The following is a 22,885-nucleotide window of genomic DNA, read 5'->3' as shown; positions in this document are numbered from 1 at the left end:
TCTGTGAGGTAAAGGACACTCACCAGCCGTGCCAGAGACGGTATCTTTTAATGTCATGTCAAGTCTTTTCAACAACAGGCCAGCCCTTCTGTTTGCCTGTTACAAAAACTTACTACTGTATGCTTTGGTGGCCTCCAGGCTGATTTGTGGCTGTTGTATGACATAACAAGAAAGCCAAACACTTTCAAAACCTCCCGAACTCCATGTTCTGTGCACGGTCTGTCAGATTTAACACACGTATGTGCCTCAAAGGGTGTTATGGGATGGATTGTGTCTGGTTTTTCAGTATGTGTGGTGTACCAGCTTTACGTCTGTGTTTCACTTAAAGCGATTTCTAAAACTGGAAGCTGGTGTGTGTCCAGGAGCGATGAGGACGCCGACCCCAGAGGTGGAACTCTGCCTCTAATTGGCTTCGATTATAAGCTATTAGGAAGAGATCTCCTTATGGCCAGGCAGCGCTAGGCTGAGGTCAGGGGTCAGGGGTCACTCCAGGCTAAAGCCCAGCGGACCCTCAGTTTGAGCACAAATTGAGGCCATTATATAAATGCTATTCCTGAGCATAATTTTATGCAATTTAAAAATAAGGAGGAATAATTACACAATAAATAATGTTCGGAAATGATTATAGATTGGTTATTAAAATCAACAGTAGTCTGCAATACTTAAATCTTTGGTAAAATCAGACAATTTTAAAAACTCAGATTTTAAAATAATATCTAATAATAAACATCAATCAATATCCCACAATTAAGGATTCCAATTTTTATCCTTACCTCACCTTGTAGATTTGTCTATAACCAATAACCAGATATTAACCTGTAGTCTGGCCACTTTAGATTTAATCTCCCTAATTGTGAAAGAGTGTTGCAATTTGTTAAAACCCTTCCTTCCAGGATAGTAAAAGGTAATTCTTTGAAAAGTGATCACTCATCATTAACATCCTGTGATTTCTGCCGGATAACAAACGTAAAACATGAAAAATACGTTAATCTTTACTGGAATCAACACTCACGTTTAAGTTTAACCAATTTAAGAATTAATTTTCACAGAGTTGAAATATGTAGACAAAAAGAAGGTCATATTACAAATGTATTTTCTTCACTGCAATGAGAGATTCAATAAATGATTGATAAAATGCCACGAGATGCCATGAAAACAGCAAATGAAGCCTGATGTTGGTGACGCATGTGATTTTACTCAAGAGAAACGAAGAAAACAATAAAAATGGTGGGAGATCAAAAACATCTGCGCCGACGGGGAGACCTTCCTTAAACCAATTCATGAAAGAACAAACACATCCAAACATTCCCAACGCATGTCGGGATGGTTCTGTCCTCCCATTGGTTGTCTCCAACGCACCGACACACTGGTGCATGAAAACACATCCATCTGCATTCTGTCAAATAAAAAGTCAAGATGAAATGGGGAGGGTTTTTTATTGTACAGTATTTTCCACACTACAAGGCGCACCTAACAACCTTTAATTTTCATGAAAACCGATAGTGCACCTTATAATCCAGTGCGCCTTATATATAAATTTTTTATAATGGGCCATTCGTTGAAGGTGCGTCTTATAGTGTGGAAAATACTGTAATTACACAACAGAGGGACCCTTAGAGGGAGTCAGAACACACATTTGTTTGGCCGGCCCATGTTTTACCATTTCACAGAGACTTCTTAAAGCCAGTGATCAGAATTCTTATGTATTTAGCAGCGAATGAAACTTTTCAATTTTGAAGGTGGAAAAAAATAGTCCTTTGCCTTCCTGGACTATATTTAATCTTTCCAGCATATTTCTTAGAAATCCATCCACCAGTTGTTTTTTTTACTGAACCAACCAGCTAACATGTACTCTATAATCCTTATTAAGATGCTAAATTCTGTTGTTTCTTATACTTTTTAACCTCCATATCAGAGAAAAAAAGGTAGTTTTATGTTGTTTGAGGTCAAATGTGACTTAAATAGTCCAACATGTGCCTGACTGTCCTGTTTAAAATGACTTTCATGAATGCTGAGGCTCCTATTAGCTCCCAGTAGTATGTGTGAAAAGCCTTACATTTGTGTCATTCCGCTGGTCCCCTGACAGCCATTACTAACCCAATATCCTGTTTCAGAGAGACTGAGCCTTCAGCATGTTGCTTTTGGCCCCTCACCAATTCACAAAAGTATGAAAATTACCCATCCAGTTGTGGCCCTCGGCTCTTAAGCCATCAGAACTGCGTTCTGACAAAACCTCCACATCAGAGGCCGGAGATGACTGGCAGAACACAAGCGACCACAAACCCCTCACCTCCCTCTCTGCTGGGGGAGCGAGGTCATTTTGAGCTATTTGTACGTCCGCATAATTCAACCAGCGTCAGCTCTGGCGATTAGAGCTCTGCAGAAAGCCCAGACAAACAGCATCCACTTCCTCTCAGCTTGTTATCAGCTCCCTCATTCGCTCATTGGCCGGCGCTTTACCCCCGCCTCACTCAACGTGTCACATCCCTTTGGAGGGTCGCGCCCAGAAATAGCTTGACGTGTTTAGGGGTTTGCAGCAGACACCATCACCGCGCGTCACGGCTTCAAATGGTGGAAACAATAACTGAGAAGTGCATAAAAATACGGTGAGACCGAAATCAACGAGGTTTTTAAATGAGAAGACTATCAGAGGTCTCCATCTGCGTTGTGCAAACGTTTGCCCCCACCACAACCGAGTCAAGCATGATTAATGCCCCTGCTTCTGCTGACATGAAGTGAACAAATGAAGCAAGCTCAATCCAAACCCAAGGAACGGCATCATTTCAGACGCACTCAGGATTACTGGCGTTCCCCACAGGCTGAGGTATTTGTCAGATTCCTGAAATGCATCTGTGCACAAACAGCATCAGGTGTCAGGTGCTGCGTTCTGTTCCGCCGGCGTCAGGAACCGTTAAGAACGTCAGGCTTGGCGCTGCGAGAGGGGATTGAGCCGCAAACTGGTAACGCATCAGGAAACCAGGCCTTTAATGAAACAGATGCCTGCGTTTATGAATTGTGGCGTATCGTCTGCGTTGGACCTCGCTTCAAATTTCTCGGTTAGCCGGTCCTGCCAGGAATGACTTGGAACCGGCGTATGAAAGTATCCTGCTAGAAAACTCAAAAGTCAAACATACGCGTGCCTTTGGAGTGCAGATGGAGCGCGCTGAGGAGAACCGGACGTCACATGAATCACATTCTGGTGTCAGTCGGTGGTTCCTGTGTGGTTTTGGTGTTTTGGAGCTGCTCTTTGAAAATCCCCTCCTTTCAAAGGGAACAGTCCCAGTTCGCTCCGTGTGTTCGGTTAACGCCATCGACAGACGGCTGGTTTGGTTTGGCACGTCGTCGTCACATGAGTGAAGTCATCAGCAACCGCACACACACACACACACACACACACACACACACACACACACACACACACACACACACACACACACACACACACACACACACACACACACACACACACACACACGTGTTAAGAGACTAATTCACTGAGCAGACGAGCGGTTTGCACTTCAGCTGGCCACAAGTTCATGTTCTGACAGGCTACAAGACTCATGTGAGTCAGACTGAATGCATTAACGCATCATCAGGCGGGGGCAGTCAGCGCCTGCAAGGCCTCCTCTGCCGGCATAAACACTAACACAAGTACAGTACTCACGTTTACAACCAAAGGTAACATTTGTTCATTAAATTTCATAAATTTATTCCCAACAGTCTGTTATCTTCATTTCTTGGTGTTTATCTTGGGTGCACTGGTTCCAGTATCTGTATGTGGATGATGGATTTCAGCATCTATGTTTGACCAGGGCCGATCTAATCTGATCAGGACCTTCAGGATCAGTATTGATGACCTTTGTGACTTAACCTGGAGTAGCAATGGACTGTCAATTAATTCTTCTTCTCCTTTGGGCTTTTCCCTTCAGGGTTCTCCACAGCCAATCAATTACCTCCATCTAACCCTGTCTTCTCATCCTCTTCTCTCACACCAACTACCTTCATGTCTTCCCTCATTACATCCATAAACCTCCTCTTTGGTCTTCCTCTAGGCCTCCTGCCTGGCAGTTCACAACTCAGCATCCTTCTACCAATATATTCACTATCTCTCCTCTGGACATGTCCAAACCATCTCAGTCTGGCCTCTCTGACTTTATCTCCAGAACCTCTAACATGTGCTGTCCCTCTGATGTACTCATTCCTGATCCTATCCATCCTGGTCACTCCCAGAGAGAACCTCAGCATCTTCTTGTTTCTTTAATCAATCAGATTTCAAATTCACCTGACAGTGGGGCATTTGCAGGCTGTGGGATCCCCAACTGTTTTAAGAATGGTTGAGGATTTGCCTGTCCCTAAACCCACTGCAGCTGTCAAACAGACATTCTGTGCCTCCAAGAAATGAAAAGTATGCCAGGAACACGACGGGACAGAGGAGACTCCCGGCCTCGGCCTCCTGTTGATGCTGGACCGCTCCAGATGATGAAGGCGGTCCAGCTGTGGTTCTGTAGAGGTTTGGAGTTTCTTGTTTTCAATACATGAACTGCCTCTGTCTCTCTGTAATGCCGTGTCTGGTTCTCTTGCTTATTTAGTATAGTATTGATGGTTCCTATAATGGTGCACATTCTAATGTAATTAGATGGTTGATGTGAAAGACTACCTGAGTGGAGGAACATATTCCAGAGTAGAACCCTGACTGACAAGAATGAGGGTTGTTCTTTCAGTACTTTACATTATATTGTGCTTCATGAGATGTGAGGTCATGGGAGCGTCACTAAAGTCTGATAGAACTCTGGGTCACCTGGTCAACACATCAGACAGATTTTAAACACGCTCATAGTTTAGCTGGATTTTTTTTTAAACCACTGTCGCTGGAGGTTAAACAGAAAGTGAATTAAAATACACAAACACACTGAGAAGGTTTGGAAAGACTTTAACTTGGAATTTGGTTTGTAAACTGCAACTAGTAATTTCCATTGCTTTCTCTTCCGAATAATTCTTAAAGGAACCGTTGCTCCGAAAGATGAAAAATGTGTCATCGGCCATGCATCTTGTGCTGATGGAACTTCACGGCCAAGCAGATGATGAGGACCGGGAAATCTTCCAACACCCAGAGGATCCCTCTGCATGTACACAATATATACTTATATTTTTAAATCAGTTTGAGATCTCAGGGTTGGGACTACTTAAGCTGTACCTTTTTTTTTTTTGCATTTCATTAAAATTTCCCATCCTCAAATATTAATAATATTCTCCCTGTTAAGTTAAATTTCTTTTCTTCTTTTTTTCAGCCTGGCTTCCATAAAAAAGATAACCACGCTCATAGATCTTACAGTGCAACTGCTGCTTTTTGGCTTTAGAACATGTCTGTCATTTGTTTATGGCAGGTTTTAATAGAAATAAGTCAAAAGGTTTCATTCAGGTTGAGATAAAGGCTTAAATGATCTTATAACTAAAGTTCATAATATGTGAGGATGGAGACTTTTAAATGATTCAAAATTTGACATGATCCACGCTTAAGTTGTCCCGAACCCTGAAATGTATTATCGTATATCAGAAGAAAACATAAAAAGCAAGAAAAACAAGGAGCAAACACTGGTGGAGTTCACACCGGACCACCTGGACACAGTGATGATGAAACTCTCACGTTGTTGATTGTATATATGAGTCAGCTCACACGTGTGGCACACTGGCAACGCCGTGTACATCTGCTCTTTTGGTACTTGGCTGTGTCACAAAACTCAGTTGATCTTCATTTCAGAGAAATAAAGTTGTGCTGATGGATCGCTGAGGACAAATACCAGCGCCGTTAGCTCTCCTGAATGCGCTCCAGCTCGGCTCTCATACCAGCACTGTTACACATCTAAAAGCCATAAAACAAGAAAGAGATTCACCGGCAAAATTTACATCCTGATGTAAAATGAAATAACTTTTTAGACTTGTTTACAGGTCTTAACATGGAGCTGGACAAGGCTCGCCTTGACACAGTGAGGTGATGTTTGTGGAACAGACTGGTACGAAGTTTACATCACCACTAGTTTATCCCTGCAGGGACATTTTTCATCATGCTTGTAATATTCTAATATTCTATTCTGTTTTCATCCATTCTGACGGTCTATTTCTGCTAACATGAACACACATGTTCCAGGTTCAGTAGTTGTGTCTGATGGTTCTGTGGAACATCTTCTGATTCAGGGGAGCAGGCAGAACTGAACTACATGTTAAGCTAGTGACCTCTCATTTCAGACAAAATCCACTCGTAAAGGTCCTAAAACAATCTAAGAGTCTCAGCGTCATCTCCTGGTGACCATGAGGAAGTACAAGATCATGACTTTCATTTGACTGTGAGTGAGGAGTCCTGTAAGGAGCTCTGAACGGTGTAAAGAGGACTGAGGGAATCAGTGACTTCTTCTAAATCGTTCTTAGGACACGTATCTCCATACAAAGTCTTTCTTGTCGCCTTCTTGTCTGCTTTGCTGTCAGTTTCTATTCAATCTGTTATAATTTTAACTCTGTGCTCATCCTCTTTTGTATTATCATTCCTATTCTTGTTCTTAATCTTATTCCTATACAATTAATTAAATTAATATCAGGTCAACAGGATATTAAGATGTTTTTTAAGTCATTACAAACAACTGCATTCAGGCCATTAAGATCATTTTCAATGATATTGCTGATTTAGAAGAAGAAGAAGAAGAAGAAGAACACACTTTAATGATCCCCTTTTGAAAGAAACACACCCACACCCACACACACACAGTAAGTATGTAATGTATACACAGTGGGAGGCAGCTCCTTCTTGGTGTGCCCCAAATGAGCTTCTTAAATGGGGGGCGGGCCTTGCTCAAGGGCACCTCAGCAGTGCTCAGGAAGTGAGCTGACACCTCCCCACCAGTCTGACAGTCTCAGACTGGTGACTTCTAGTCCCAGGTACAAAACCTAGAAACTGCTGCCCCACGTTTGTTCCCATACCGGGAGTTGAACCCGGGCCACCTGGGTGAAAACCAGGAATCCTAACCGCTGGACCATATGGGACCGGTACAAGTCCATAAAAATTGATCCTCAAAACATGATAGCCACGCTACAGACGTCACACTGTGGGAGAGTTTTCATGTCAGTGTTTCCTGATCGATCAGTGGACAGAGAAAACACAAAGGGACACTGGGACATTTTCAGGTGAACAAAAAGTTGACAACACACTATGGAAGACAACTTGAATTACAATTCACACTAATAAGGTCATTCATTATATTAAACGTCTTCTAATGACATCATAAAAATCTGCGAGCCACTGAGGATAGACCTCTGTCAAGGCCCAACAGAACTGGTTCAGCCGTGTGTGTGTGTCCCCCCACCCCCCCTTTTATTGTGGGTTGTCAAAAGTTTTCCTAAAATTGTAGAAGTCAAACAAACCAGGAAGTGCAGACATATTCGTGGAGGCGCCCGTTCACGTGGATCTATCCAGAACTGCATCGAACATGAAGCCGTCCTCTCATCCTGCTGGCTGATCTGATAGCCTTGAGAGGAACACATTCCTGGTGTGTGTGTGTGTGTGTGTGTGTGTGTGTGTGTGTGTGTGTGTGTGTGTGTGTGTGTGTGTGTGTGTGTGTGTGTGTGTGTGTGTGTGTGTGTGTGTGTGTGTGTGTGTGTGTGTGTGTGTTCTAGTGTGCAGCCAACAACTCCGTCTTATCAGCCACCAGGCAGACCGTCTGATTCCCAAATGGAAAGTATGGCCGGACTGGTTTGCTTCGATCTAATCTTCAAAGTCATGTAGAGGAGCTGATCCTCCTCAGCTGCTGCTCCTCCAGCAGCTCTGTCACAGCTCCCCTATATGATATTTATATGTGATGGATTCCTGGTTTTGCTGTATACATCAGATGAAGTGCACTGTGTGTTTGCTGCAATGAGATTCTACTTGAGAGTTTCATGTTTGTCTAGAGACCTCAGAAATATCAGCTCCAAGGTGAGACTAGTTCCAAGAAGCCTCTGCAGGATGACCGTCTGCTGAGGAGAAAGGAAAGAAGACCCTTCTCCAAGTAATCCAGTTTTTTTCAGTACTATAGCGCCACTATGTGGTCGACTTTGGCAATCACATCTTTTTCAATCCAGAACCTCTTGGATGAATGGTTGAGGCCATTGTCATGAGAACACCTCCCATCTGAGTGTGAGTGGGTGTCTGTGAGAAACTGACCACTGGTCCAGAGTGACCCCCCCCCTCCACCACCAGTCAGCTGGGATCGGCTCCAGTTTAAACCTGAGGCCCGGATTCAGAAAAGTGACTGAAGACATCAAGAAAATTAATGAATGAATGTTAAAAAAAAAGTTTTTGTTCTATTTATCTGTACATGATGATTTAAAATAAAGGGACAAAGGGTTTTGAAATAAATGCTAAGAACCACATTTTAAGCCCTTATTTATTGAATGAAACTGAAGACAGCCCCCCACTGAATGAGTGATGAATGTCTGGAACATGAAGGTCGGCCTCAGCTGATGGATGACTCCCATCGTGTCAAACTGGCTTCACTAAAAGCGTTGCAGCTCAGGGTTTAAACGCTTTTCAGACCATATTCCTCCTGTTAGTTGAGGTGATGTTTTCTTTCAATGTGCCTACAGTTAAATTAAATTGTGTATCGATTTAAAAACAAGGCGACCACTTTCTGTGTGGTTTAACTTTCTGGTTGGTTGGTGCATTGATCCACACGCTTCACTTTAATTGCATTAGCGTCTAATGCAGTCAATCAGTTCATATAGATGGAGGAAATGGGTAATAAAGTGTTCCAGCGTTCAATCACTGGTTACCTGAACCGCCCTGTGTTCACACAACGCCATGAGCTGGTTGTTTGTTTGTTTGTTTGTTTGTCTGTTTGTTTGTTTTTTGGCTGGTTGGTTGGTTGGTTGGTTGGTTGGTTGGTTGGTTGGTTGGTTGGTTGGTTACATCCCTGTAATTGTCAGTGTTTGTGTTTTCGTCCGTCCGTCCACCAAATATCCGTTCAGATAGAAAGATAAAACAAAAAGCAGATTACTTGGGCAGCAAAGGGGATGAACATGAGATGATGACCTTGACCTTGACCTTGAGAAAACTAGGTCAAGGTCAAATTTCAACTTTTGTACATTTTTATGCAAATATCTCAGGAACCGGATAAGATAGAAAGACATAAGAAAAAAAAAGTTTCTGTTGAAGGAAATAATGCAGAATATTTTAGACACTTTATGTATCTGACTTCAGTAACCAGTCATACAACACAGCAACAACACGTGTGTCCCGGCTGCAAATTTCACATCTCAAAATTGAAATAATAAAATTCCAATTAAAAAAAAATGCTTACCTTAAAGAAGACTTCGTAGTTTTTCTATTTACGTCATCCAAGAACATCCGTTTGTTGCTTTAATTGTTTTTTTTAAAATCTTTCAGTAGAATTAGTGACAAAATCAAAGGCGTGATTTGGACAAAACTTCATAGGGAAGTAGGCAAAAAATACCAGGAAAAAGGCTGTTATATTTTGGTGCAAATCAACACAAGGTGCATTCAGAAAGTCATTATTTCTTGTCCCTCCAGGTTTAGTTTGAATAAGACGACCTTCCTGTATTCTGAGTTTCTCTGATTCAGCTTTTAGCTCTATTTGAGGAATAAACTATCCAATGAAAACACGTTTTATGGGAATGTTAAAATATAAATGATGGTTTTATTTTAGGTTCAAATACTTTTAACCTTGTAAATGTTATTTGGTAAATATTGGCTGTGGAGGATACTGCTCCACTACTCTAACTCTAAACAGTCCAATCATTTCTTCTACCAGCCCTATTTTATTTGGCTGGATCAGGCCTTGTGTTTATAGGGGAAATATCACAGTGTATACTAGAGAACACTTAGAATGGATTTTTTTGCACACCACTTTATTTTAAGTGTCAGGAGGAATTTAAAAATATTGTGTGAGAAACTATTTTTTCTGGACAGAGGAGCAGACAGGTGGAGAAAACACTCTTTCCTGGAGCTGGAGGAGGCTGGGAGTGGTTGATATTACATCAGTGTAATACTGTGACTTTATTCTAGTCATATTCTGATGATTTTCTCATAAAAGTATAGCAGTGTTTTTTGCAATTTGACTTTATTATTGTAATAGGATGATTTACTGTAATATTTTTGGAATATTATGCCACTTTTTTAGCAATTTTTTTTACCCTAGGAAATGGCTAAATTAGTCTCTTACTATCTTTAGCAAAATATCGACTTTATTTCCATTATATTTTGACTTTTTCTTCATTCCAACTATTATTATCACTGTCTTTCAGTGACCTTCCTGGTGTGACGACTGGTTTCCACAGGTGGATCCCCTCCCACTGCAACACAAACCAGTTTGGAGGAGAAACAATGGGTGTCAATCAGAGGAGGGCCGTCCCGGTCCCGGGTCAGCCCCAGGTCGCTCATGTCCCCTAAGCAACGGCCTGATTAATGCAAACACTGGTTACTATAGAGGCTGGGACACACTCGGCCCGGCACCGGGGCGCAGCGGACATGGAGGACCCCCCCGCTGACAGGAGACTGGCCTTCATAGAGGACTACGTGCTGAGGACCCTCAAGCTGAAGCCGGACAAGTGGATCAAATGTGTGTCTGTGGAGGACCACCAGCAGCTGCTGCGGGGCTTCCTGGACCGGGGGGAGCAGAGGACCCTGGTGGTGTCCCTGAACGCAGCAGGGCTGCTGCAGCCGGCTGATGCGTTCACGGACGCCTCCAAACACAAAGCGGTTTATTTCATCAAGAGGAGCAGCGCGGTGCTGGACCCGGACTCCATGAGGGACAGTCTGGTCTGCGGGGACCTGTCCTACGCGCCTCTGGACCAGTTCTCCGCGGTGGTGGAGGAGGTAAGCAGGAAGCTGGGCTTCACTTGTTCCACCTTAAACTTCATGCTCCACCCTTCCAGGGCCGGACTGCCCGCAATCAGGGCCCCCGTGGACCCCCCACCCTCACTAATCTTCTTTGTGCGGTTTAGTTTCAGTTTATGGTGGAGGGAAAACTCAGTCCTCACCTGACATCATGAAAGAAAAAAAATAGAAAATGGAATAAATACATTAAACTGTTATATTTATCCAGTGATGCATATTATTAAAGTTATTTTCTATTTAACGTCACCAATTCTTGGTTATTTGTACTCAAAATTACTGAATTTCCACATTTACCACTGAAATACTGAGAAGAGACCTGTGACTGAGTGAGACTGTAATACTATCTCTATATGTCACTATTAAAATGTTAGAATGTTTCTCTATGAACCACAGTTACATAATTCAGCTAATGTATATAATGTACAGTGTTTTTTATCAACAACGGTGTGTGTGTACAGGAACGTCTTTCTTGGGTTGAGCGGTCCTGAAACCGCTGGGAAAAGGCACGCAGTTCTCCTGCCTCCTGGCAGGGGGCGCTGTGATCCCAGGGATGCAGATGAGGATTCCTCTTCCTCGGTCGTAGAAGAAGCAGTTAGCAGTTTTTAAACAAAACTAAAAGCAAAAATTCGAATCCAAATTAAACACAAGAGATTTTGAATGGCTTATTTTTCCTGAATTGAAGCCCTTTATTTACTTCATCACTACTTTATTTGTTTTAAACTATCATCAGTTCTTTCTTTTCCTTTAAATCAACCATTCAAGTGTAGCCATGTCCTGTAACCTGGTGACATCACTAATAATCCCTATTGATTCTTATTATTGAGGACAGGGGACTGGACTTCATAGCTTCACAGTCTCATCCCGTTTCTTTATTCTCCTCCAGGTTGTCGCCCCACTGCTGGCTAACGGTCGGAACCAGTCCGAATGGCCGGAGGTGGTGTCTCAAGACGTCCGACACCACCTCCACTCCCTGAAGACCAACATGTTCGTGGTGTCGGGGCTGGTCCAGGGCAGGACTCTGCTGCCCCTCCCTGCAGGCTCTGAGAGGGTGGAGCAGGCCGCCCTGGAGACGGACCAAAAGTAAGCAGAAGGGTTTGTGTCCATCCGTTATTCGTCCCGTGTCTAACACTCTTGACTTGTGAAACTCCGTAGGGGGGAGGTGGTGGATAAGAGCATCATCCACTCCTTGGAGTCAGCCGTGATTGAGTGGAGCCATCAGATCGGCGCCGTGTTGAAGAAAGACTCCTCCGAGGCTCTGCTGCAAGGCAGAAAGCCCACCCCCCCCACCGAGCTGCTGTTCTGGAAGAACAGGTCAGCACCTCCGTTATTACAGACGCCGCACATCCACCAGCAGCGTCTGACAAGCGCCGTGAGAATAACACGTCCCTGCAGGACCTCCGAGTCCAATCGCTTTACACGTTTTTTGCTGGTGTTACTAATTATTCCTGTTTCAGAATACCTGTGCTGTCAAGTGAGAAATGTAATTTGGAGTTCAGTGCTAATTTCTTTTTTGTATTAAGTCAGCAGAATTGTTTCTCATAGAGCCGATATCCACCACTGACAACATTTGTCTTCTGCAAAATCGTGATCTCAACCTTTGTCTTGTAGCTGCAGTGTTTTTGTTTGGTGTATAAGCCGTAAAAACGTTTCAAATTCATCTGGACATAATGTCATTAACATCAAAAATGGAGCTGCTTTACTTGCATCACACCTTCATAAATGAAAACTGTTGGACCTTGAAGGCTGTATGTATATAATCAGGATCACTGCTGTGTAGTATTATCTCAGCTAGCCGACAAAAAGTAACCACAGCACACCCCAAACTAATGCTGCATTATTTTATTAGACATTTATTGGCATTAGGATGGACGAGTACAGTTTGTTGAGGGGAATGAATTTAAGCCCCGGCCAGATGGAGCTGGTATGAAGCTAAGAGAGCTAGCAGGCTGACGTTATTTCTTTATGCACATTAAAATCATTTCCAGGTGCACTGATTAAGTACGAACATTGCAGATCACTTCTTCTTTTTTCCTTTAGGTTTGCCTCATTAGGGGTCACCACAGAATGTCCTCCTCCTCCATGTCAGCCTGTGTTCTTCATCCTCCTCTCTAACACCAGCTGCCCTCATGTCTTCCTCACTACATCCACCCACCTCCTCTCTGGTCTTCCTCTTGTCCTCCTTCCTGATAGCTCCATCTTCATCACCCTTTCACCAACATCCTCACCTCCTCTCCTCTGGACGTGTCCAAAACATCTCTAACTTTGTCTCCAGAACATCTCACCTTAGCTGTTCATCTGATCAACTCATTTCTGATTCTATCCAACCTGGTCCCTCCTAGAGAACCTCAATATCTGTCCTCACCACTGTCTCATCAACTTTCCCCTTCATTCTAGCAGAGACTCCTCTGTCCCATCACCTGACACTTCCCTCCACCTGTTCCTTTCTGCCTTGGATCCGTTTCTCCACCTCTTTTCCTCTGTTAAAGGTCAGAGCCGGGGGGGGGCAGATGAAGGTCTTATAAAATCAGTGACCCTGTGTTGGGTCTCGATTGAAGGAAAACGACATCCCAACACCTAGAAACTTCTCCGCCGCCACTTTCTATGGAGTGGACTGATGATTACTGTTACCTGTCACTTGTCGTCATGCTGGCCTCTACAGTTGTTGGTGTAGATGATAAACTCCAACGGTCGGTTCTGACAGGGAGCCCTTCACCCCCCCTTCTGACACCCTAAAGTTATAAAAAAATCCACAGGTCAGCCCCCAAAGTTTACACCAAGATTAGAATCCAGTAGTAGTCACTAAAGCATGTGACTGGAAAGATATAGACCCTCAACAGTCTCACTTCTAACACTTTGGATTATTTATTGGTAAGAGTTCAGTAACTCTGAGAGATAATCAAATCAGAACCAGCTTCATGCTACAAGCCTTTTCACACAGAGAATGGCTTTGACACACGGATGATTCTGTCCTCTTTTTCTCTCTGAAGACTTGAGGATCTGGAGTGCATCCACTCCCAGCTGAAGTCCTCCAAGGTGGATAAGATGGCGATGCTGTTGGAGGCCGTGGAGAGCAGCTACTGCCCTGCTTTTATGAACATGCAACAGGATGTCCTCGCAGGTAGAAACTGAGATGAACCTGAGAATGTAGAGACATTAATCCTGCTGTCTGAAGTCTCGTCTGTTGGATGTTGTGATGGATCTGACTTCTGTCACGTCACACTCAGCCTTGGAGGAAGCGAAGGACATCTGCGTCTACCTGAGTCCCCTCCAGCGGCTGTTTGAGGATGTGGAGACCGTCGAGTTTCCTGAGGTCAGGGGTCAGATTGGCGCGCTGATGCACACCGTGTGCCTGGTGTGGACCAACTCCAGATACTACAACACTCCAGCACGTCTCATTGTTCTGCTGCAGGAGACCTGCAACCTCCTCGTCCAGCAGGTCTGGTGTCAGTCCAGTCCTGAGAGAGTGGTTCTTGGTGCACTAACACTGCTAATATAACACAAGCCAAGTCAACTTGTCACTGTCCCCCATTTCCAGGCGCGGGCATATCTAGTTCCAGACGAAATACTGAAAGGAGAAGTTTCAGAGACACTCCTGAAAGTGAAGACGACCCTGGAGATCCTGCAGCTCTTCAGGAGAACCTACGAGGACTGTAGGCTCAACCTGAACCGCTACCAGAGGAACGGCAGCTCGGTCAAGTCCTGGGACTTCTCCCCGCTGTTGGTCTTTTCTGAATTCGACCAGTTTACTGACAGAGTCAAGGACATTCAGGTGAGTAACAGAGTTCATCGTACCTCCAGAAAGTAGTGCATCCCTGGGATGGGCTTCAAGAAAAATGTGTGCATCCCAACATGACGTTTATGCATCCCAAAAGTAATAACAGAATATACGTAGAAGCGTATGCAAGGATTGAGTTTAGCCAATAGTACAATATAAAAACTAAAACTGTTAATTTTAACGATTTTATTAATAATGATGTCATAACTGTTTAAGTTAAAAGAAAAAAAAAAGTAAAATTATATATTAGTTTTATCTAAATGTTAAATTTTAAATGCCTGGTAGTCATTTAAAAAACAGTTTTAAAATAAATAAAGATGTAATACAGTTTTGTTTTTTTCACTTTTACTTTTTACTTAATAGTTTTCTTTGCCTTTAATTCATATATTCTCCTGTGGACACTGCATCAAGCTGACAGAACCTTCACACACATTCAGTAATATCTGTAGTAATACCTGTAGTAATATCTGTAGTAATATCTATAGTAATATCTATAGTAATATCTGTAGTAATATCTGTAGTAATATCTGTAGTAATATCTATAGTAATATCTGTAGTAATATCTGTAGTAATATCTGTAGTAATATCTGTAGTAATATCTGCAGTAATATCTGTAGTAATATCTGTAGTAATATCTATAGTAATATCTGTAGTAATATCTATAGTAATATCTGTAGTAATATCTGTAGTAATATCTGTAGTAATATCTGTAGTAATATCTATTCTTCATTAACTTTTGACTGTTTTTTATTCAACAAAGCATTCATTGCCACTTGCTTTTTCTCCAACTTTTCCATCTTTTTCGGAGGCATGGTGATGATCAATCAATCAATCAATCAATCAATCAATCAATCAATCAATCAATCAATCAATCAATCAATCAATCAATCAATCAATCAATCAATCAATCAATCAATCAACCTTTCTTTGTATAGCGCTTAGTCACATCAGCAGACATTTCAAAGCGCTTTAACAGACAGGGAAACCCAACAGGACTCTTCTTGTTGCTCTGGAGGGTCTGACTAACTCCTCTCTCACTGCAGCGTTAAAACCAGCAGACGTCGTGTTGTCGTTTGGTGGATTTTAATCAGACAGAATCACGCAGGTGAGTCTCGTGACGAGAAACTCACGCGAGATCAAAACATAATGGAGATTTCTGGGTTCGAAATTTAAATGGAGAAATGGAAAAAAATTGTGAACATTTCGTCAGGGACGCTGTCTGACGATCGTGTGTTCCTGTCAAAGATTTTTGCGTCGAACACGCCGTGGACGCACGCAAACAAGAACGCTGGAGTAAGGAAGCATTATTGATCACTGCACAGCTGCAGAATCATTGAGGGTGTGAAACTGAGAAATCAAATGTTTCTGTGCAGTGATATCACGTGGTGTGTCTTCCATTTTCTGTTTCGCTGCAGGACATTCTCTTGTCAGCTGTGGATCTGCTGAAGCTTGAAAAATTAGAGATGGGAGGCGTGCGAGGCCGATCCCTGAGCCAGCAGGTCCAGTCGCTGCACCAAGAGTTCGTGGACGCGTTCAAATCGTTCACGGAGAAGCCGTACGACTGCCTGGACCTCAACAACGCGGTACGCGGCAGCAGGAGCACAGCTTCCTCCATCCTGGTGAAAAACGGCCTGTGTTTCCGTAGAGCGTCTGTGAAGGTCGTTTCACTTTCACAAGACGTTTATGAAACGTTCCATATGCTGGAGCGCAGTGTAAACTTGACCACCAAATGCTTGTCAGTACGTTTTTTCAGGCTGGTGGAGACACTACAGCCCGGTCACTCCAGCGCTCGTGGAGCAAATTGTTTTTCTGGCCAAATAGACTTCTTTTTTTTTTTTTTAATGCCATCTAGTCGCTTAACCGAGATGTTCCTGAGTTATAGCAAGAAAAGCAATTTACCCTGCTTGTAAAAGCCAGACAATCGTCCCTGCTGGATGGCTCGGAGTCACTGAGATGTGAAAAGGAATATGCTGTGCTGGCTCCGCGTTGGCTTTGGCTGCTGTGTGGCGTTTCTGCTGTCATCTAGCTGAACCCTCTGCCCCCCCAGGAGTACGAGGGAGACGTGAAGGAGTTCAAACTCAAGGTGGATGACATGGAGCGACGACTAGGAGCCGTCTTCTGTCAGGCTTTTGTGGACGCCCCCGGGCTGGAGCACGCCTTCAAGGTCTGAGAACTCAATCTGTCTGTCCGTCTGTCTCACACACACACACACACACACACACACACACACACACACACACACACACACACACACACACACACACACACACACACACACACACACACACACACACACACACACACACACACACACATACACACACACACACGTTCAACCCCTGTCCGATGCCTGCAGGTGGTGGATATGTTCGGCAGCCTGCTGGAACGCCCCCTAGTGGCCACGGATCTGGACAGACACTCTGTCCTGGTGTCCATGTTTGACAAGGAGCTGGACGGCTGCAAACTCCTCTACGACAAACACCTCCAGATGGGGGTGGAACCGGGTGAGGGAGGGTGTCACACCACACTTTCCATGTTTGTGTAGTGATTAAAACTACAGTATCTTAAAAAGTCACCTGTGAAATGACGTTTTCCTAGTCTATTAATTATATCAATATACAGTGTGTGTGTATATATATATATATATATATATACACATATATATATATATATATATATATATATATATATATATATATATATATATATATATATATATATATATATATATATGTGCAATTCCCTCCGGGATTAATAAAGTATGTATTTATATATCTATCTATTTATATCCTGCATTTTATTGGTTATCATCCACTTTGTCTAGAATGCTCGATTTGTGATAAAATTTCCAGACTGCCTTGTGTAGTCTGGTAAAATATTCCCACGATGGAAAAGACAAATCGTGATTGCATAATGTTTGAAATATCAGTTTATGACTCACTGCGTAAACGACTGAGTGCATATTTATTTATTTATAAAAGCAGAATGACACTCGTTAGAACAATCCTAAACGTCTGGTCAGCTTCCAACGTGTCCCAGAGGGCTCTGGAGTTTTCACCCTGAAGTCCATTTCAAGTCAGAACTCCAGGGGTCAAAGTTGAGTCTAAAATCATTGCAGTTCATTTTTCCTGAGAAAACAGTGAGACGGTAAATCTGTGGATGTCTCAACCAGAGGTGGTCGATGATGGAAGGGTTTAGGACAGACACAGGGACGGATGGTGGGGCTCAGCTGTCTGAACTGACATGCAAACATAAGGTTTAACCACACACACACACGCACGCACGCACGCACGCACGCACACACACACACACACACACACCACAGTACATCCTTTCTGCTGCTCCACAGGAGCTGTGTGTCCGTGTCAGTCAAGCTGGAAGGGGTTGATAACTTGAATCGCCCCACATTTTCTTATGGGAGTGCCTCTGTTGGAGTAATAATCTTGGTGGTCTGAGTCTGTTGAGGTCTTTGTTGGAGGCATATCCAATCTGAGGCATAGATTGGATGAAAATAAAAAAACCTAAAATAATACATCATTCATCCAGTAGTTGTCCTTTAATGGGGCAAAATGAATCCATTTTAAGGTCGATGGTGATCAAGGTGCAGATCCAGAACATACAGAACATCAGAGATTTGATTCAAGCACCTCTTCAGTGAATTCTGGCTTCAGATTTCGATGCTTTCATTAGTTTTTCATGTGGAAGCTATAAATATATGTTTGTGTACGTGGATGTGTGTGTGTGTGTGTGTGTGTGTGTGTGTGTGTGTGTGTGTGTGTGTGTGTGGTGTGCAGGACATTTAAGTCATGTATGATGGATGATCTTCTGACTTCTACTCCAGTGAGAAAACAAACAGCCGATCGCTGCTCAACATTTTTCCGACTGTGACGATCATGTTCATCACTCCTGTTTCCTGACCTCCTCAGGTTGGGGTCCAGTCGGTAAGAACATGCCGGCAGTAGCAGGCGGGTTGAGATGGGCCCGGGAGCTCCAGCAGCGCCTCCAGTCCCCCTTCTCCAAATTCAGACAGCTCTCCCCCCCGTGAGTGTCCTCTCTCGTCTCCGATGCACGAGATTAAAAAGGCACGGCTGTGTGTTCCCAGCTGTCTCAGTGCGCATTGATCGCCACGAGCCGTTTTAAAGGCCTCATAAAACGATGTTTTGGAATAATGGCTGGTACAAAGTTATTAGATATAACCTCTGCATGGGTGGTAAATTTTCATCTTCTCTGCAGGTGCCTTGAGTCTGCAGAAGGAGCCCGGGTCATCCAGAAATATGAGGAGATGATGCAACTGCTGGACAGGTGTGTGTGTGTGTGTGTGTGTGTGTGAGTGTGTGTGTGTGAGTGTGTGTGTGTATTATATCCGGTGTATTACTCTATATGTCATCATGCACTGATGTATGTGTTACTGAGTAAAAGAACAGGGGCAGATTAAACAGAATAGACGAGGACGGGGTTGTCAGCCGTTTCATTGGATTATAAATCTGAAATCCAACCTCATGAATCAGATTCAGCCTCAATCTCTGACTCTAATTTCTCCTTTAATTTGACCCCAGTTTTACTTTTAATCCAAACCTTTATATGTTTGTTAGTTGATCTCACAACGGTCTCAGCACCCTCATGCAGACACGAAGCTCTGGGCCTGATTTATGTTCTCATTACTGAGGAGCTGCTCTGCAGATTATTTCACAGGACTCCCATAATCCCATATGCTCTGTCGTTCCTCGCTGACGCCATGTGAGAAATGGCCTTTTAGACCACAACCAACATCAAGACCTGCAAGATAAAGCATCCCATCGAGGGATGGGGGGGTCTGGGGGGGGTGTTTGTATAAAATCAGATGGAGCTGAGATACAAACTGATTTTCAGTGTGTGTTCAAAGATGGGACGAATCTCCTGCAGTGAAACGGTTTCCCTCTGTCCAGCTCAGAGAAACGTCTCATCATGTGAAGAATCAAGAACTGAATTAATTCTTCTTCCACATTATCAGAATACGTTTGTACCTTCAGCTACCTACTATACAATAAGTGTGGCAGTATAAGAAATATATTCTGAAATAACAATAACAAGATGCAATCAGACCAGTACGCTGGCTTACATTGTTTTAAATTACGTCATTCTCGATCATATGTCATTTAAAAAAAATACATGGAAAAATAAAAATCAAGTTTACGCCATTTTTCTCCAATTTACGTCTGTCACAAATATTGGAATCATAAAATCACTAGTAATTCATTAAAAGCATATAATATCATATTACTGTAAAATAAATAAGAATAAAAATACATAATATATATATTATTAGTTCGTAGCAACCCCCGTGACCCACAATACAGACGAAGCGGCTGAAAACGACATGGCAACGTTTTTTAAAATTTTTATAATATGTTAAAAAAGAAAATTTAAGTTTAAAATATATTTGTTTGAACCAAATATTATTGAAAATGCATTCATGAATAAAGTGCAGAACTGGGAATGGTTATTTTAGTTTAGCCTGGCGGTGAGTTAATGGGATTTACACCATTTTTAGACGTACATGGCATCTCCTGGAACCACGTAATGATATAAGCTGAGAAAAACCTGTAATCGATATGTAAATTAGGAATTCTTAAAGTTTTTTACCTTCATGACTTTGATTTTTGTTTCTGTCTGTTAAATTTAAAGGGCTATTTCATGCATTGATGAAAATTCAATCTTGAATACATTTTAATTTGATGACGTGCATCATCTCCTGATGGTCTGATCATTGAGTTCATCAAGTGAAAAAACATTCTTTCAGGATGTCAGAACTTTGAGGAATTGTCCAGCGCTATTTCTTACACAGTTCATTGTTATCTTCATGGCCAGATTTGAACTGATTCCGTTCAAATATGAAAATTTGCTGCTTGTCTTATTTCTGTGTCCATAAAACAGATAGTCTTGATACAGTTAGTCAGATAAAGCATCAGAAGAACATTTTTCATATTTTTCATATTTTATAAACCAAATGATTGATCTCTTGAGACTGATAGATTAGTATTATTCTGTGCTGAGACTAAAGGATGCTGAGACCATTTTATTCTCTATCTGACTCCACCAATCAGTAGAAACGGTCTCTGTGATTGGTGCAGACGCTCTCTGCAATCTACGGTTGAGTTGATTTTAAAGCTTTCAATCAGCTGACAGATCTATCGTTATTGATCGATTTCAAACAAAATTGATATTCAGGACCCTCACCATGAAGGTCAACCGGGGAGGGACTCTCTGTAGCCTTTGAGGCTAATGTTAGCTAACATGATGTTTATTTAAGGAGCTTGTAGTTTGTGCATGTTTAAGTTTACACTATTTTCGGCACTTTAATTTTCTTAAAAACCAAAAGTGCCCCTCATAATCCAGTGCGCCTTATATATGAAAAGTTTTAAAATAGGCCATTCACTGAAGGTGTGCCTTATAGTCCAGAGCGTCTTATAGTGCGGAAAATAGTGTAGTGAGAATGTGTGAACCTTCCCTTCATGCAACAAGACCAGCTTTTATGTGTGTGTGTGTGTTTGTGTGTGTGTGCATGTGTCCAGGATAATAATTATGAGAATGGGAAAACGTCTTTAGGAATCAGATGCACTGATAGTGTACACACACACACACACACACACAAACACACACACACACACACACACATATACAAACACACACACACACGGATACCTTCTTTGTGTTCCACACGCTTCACATCACTCCTTTTCTTTCCGTCTCCCTGCACCAGAATAATGGAATGATGAACAACACCAGTTCTTTGCCTTCAATTTGCCCCTATTAGAAATTAGAGCCCTTGTTATACTATAATAATCACTGCCTCTGCCTCAGATGAACACCACTATTATTATACATATTCCAGTCAGGAACAGGACAGGCACGCTCTCTTATTACCCCCGCAGACAAAATGCAGGGTGATTTATGGCCGTGACCGAGGCGTTTGATTGCCTCTGTGTCTGCGGTGCCACTATCAGGAAATGAAGCTCAGCAGAAATCCAATAACGAGCGCACAGCGCACGCTGAAGTTCTCATCATAATTGTGGCTATTTACAGATTGATATAGCAGTACAGAGCCCTGACATATTCTCTGTTCTCAGCCAGATGAATCAGCGTTTATCCTCATATTACTCTCCCCTCATACGCCCACATCCAGCCCTCCTCTAGGGCTACCTCTGCCCTCACCGTCTGCCTGATGCGCATGGGAGGATCACGCCTCTCATTGTGTTTGCAACCTCAGAGGATTGGGAAAATGCCTCAATCATATGCCTTTTAGCCGCTTATGTTAATTCCCACTATATGAGCCATTTTCACGCCCGTGGCCTCAAGAAATAAAAGCCGCAGCTATTTTTAATGAGAATATGAAACATGGTTAGACCGCTGTTGGGAAAGGTACAAACAAGTTTATCGGTGGTAATAACTTTTTGTTTGATTTTGATGGCAGTTTTTTTTTTTTTTTTAATTCCCAGATACTCCACCAGCTTGTACGAGACGTGGACAGAGACTGTGGGCGAGCGTTCTCGGTACAACCTCAGCCTGCCGCTGATCAGCAGAAACCCAGAGACCCGGCTGATCTCAGTCAACTTCAACCCACAGGTTTTTAAATCAGGCTCACATTCTAGGAAAAGTCATCCCAGAAAGGTCTTTTTTTTTAGTGTTTTGATGCCTTTTCTTTGAAACCTGTGGACAGAAGCTGATCATCTCAGTTTCAGTGCAAACTTTTCTGTCACTGTTGGAGTTGATTCTCATTTGTACAGAGGATATTAATGGTTGAAGGTTGAATCTGAATCCACTGAGCTTCGGACCCCACCTTTACTGAGAGTTGATCATTTTGATTTGACTTAGATGTCTTCTTTTAGTCCTTTCTTTTCCATCATTAACCCCAAGATCTGATTTAAAAAAAAATAATTAAATCATGTTTTTATTTTGAATTGGGTTTTAAATTCAAGGTGCTCAGTGTAGACGGATATTCCTGGAGAACGCTTAAATGGATTTTATGGTCTGGTTGTGATTTTTTTTCTCTTCTTTGTCTCTCTCTACCTCATCCAAGCTGGCGTCCGTGCTGAGAGAAGTTCGGTACCTTGAAGGCAGTCAGACCGAGGCGATTCCTGAACCTGCAGTTCAGATCTACACCACCAGGGGGCAGCTCTTGCAGTATGTAGCCAACCTGGAGCTCACCGTAGGCCGATACAACAAGGTTAGCTGAAGGCTCATATTAAAGAGGT

General features: G+C 42.7%; 1 protein-coding gene and 1 non-coding gene across 2 annotated transcripts in view; one reads left to right on the top strand and one right to left on the bottom strand.

Annotated features, from left to right (window-relative positions):
- Positions 1–6,960: 6,960 nt before the first annotated feature.
- On the bottom strand, positions 6,961–7,032 carry trnae-uuc (transfer RNA glutamic acid (anticodon UUC)). Its single transcript has one exon. It is a non-coding gene; the product is annotated as a tRNA-Glu (tRNA).
- A 3,478-nt stretch (positions 7,033–10,510) lies between these two features.
- dnah9 (dynein, axonemal, heavy chain 9) overlaps positions 10,511–22,885 on the top strand; it is a 141,666-nt gene continuing 129,291 nt past the window's right edge. The window contains exons 1-13 of the mRNA XM_068304950.1: positions 10,511–10,858; positions 11,763–11,959; positions 12,032–12,190; positions 13,867–13,997; positions 14,104–14,315; positions 14,415–14,648; positions 16,070–16,237; positions 16,702–16,818; positions 17,011–17,158; positions 18,581–18,695; positions 18,888–18,968; positions 22,142–22,256; positions 22,711–22,857. Coding sequence (XP_068161051.1) covers positions 10,511–10,858; positions 11,763–11,959; positions 12,032–12,190; positions 13,867–13,997; positions 14,104–14,315; positions 14,415–14,648; positions 16,070–16,237; positions 16,702–16,818; positions 17,011–17,158; positions 18,581–18,695; positions 18,888–18,968; positions 22,142–22,256; positions 22,711–22,857 — 2,172 coding nt within the window. The remainder of the gene's footprint in view (positions 10,859–11,762; positions 11,960–12,031; positions 12,191–13,866; positions 13,998–14,103; positions 14,316–14,414; positions 14,649–16,069; positions 16,238–16,701; positions 16,819–17,010; positions 17,159–18,580; positions 18,696–18,887; positions 18,969–22,141; positions 22,257–22,710; positions 22,858–22,885) is intronic.

Source organism: Antennarius striatus, chromosome 21 (genome assembly GCF_040054535.1).
Source record: "Antennarius striatus isolate MH-2024 chromosome 21, ASM4005453v1, whole genome shotgun sequence".
Classification (NCBI taxonomy): domain Eukaryota; kingdom Metazoa; phylum Chordata; class Actinopteri; order Lophiiformes; family Antennariidae; genus Antennarius; species Antennarius striatus.
The sequence above is the reverse complement of the archived record's forward strand: the minus strand, read 5'-3'. Positions and strand labels throughout refer to the sequence as shown.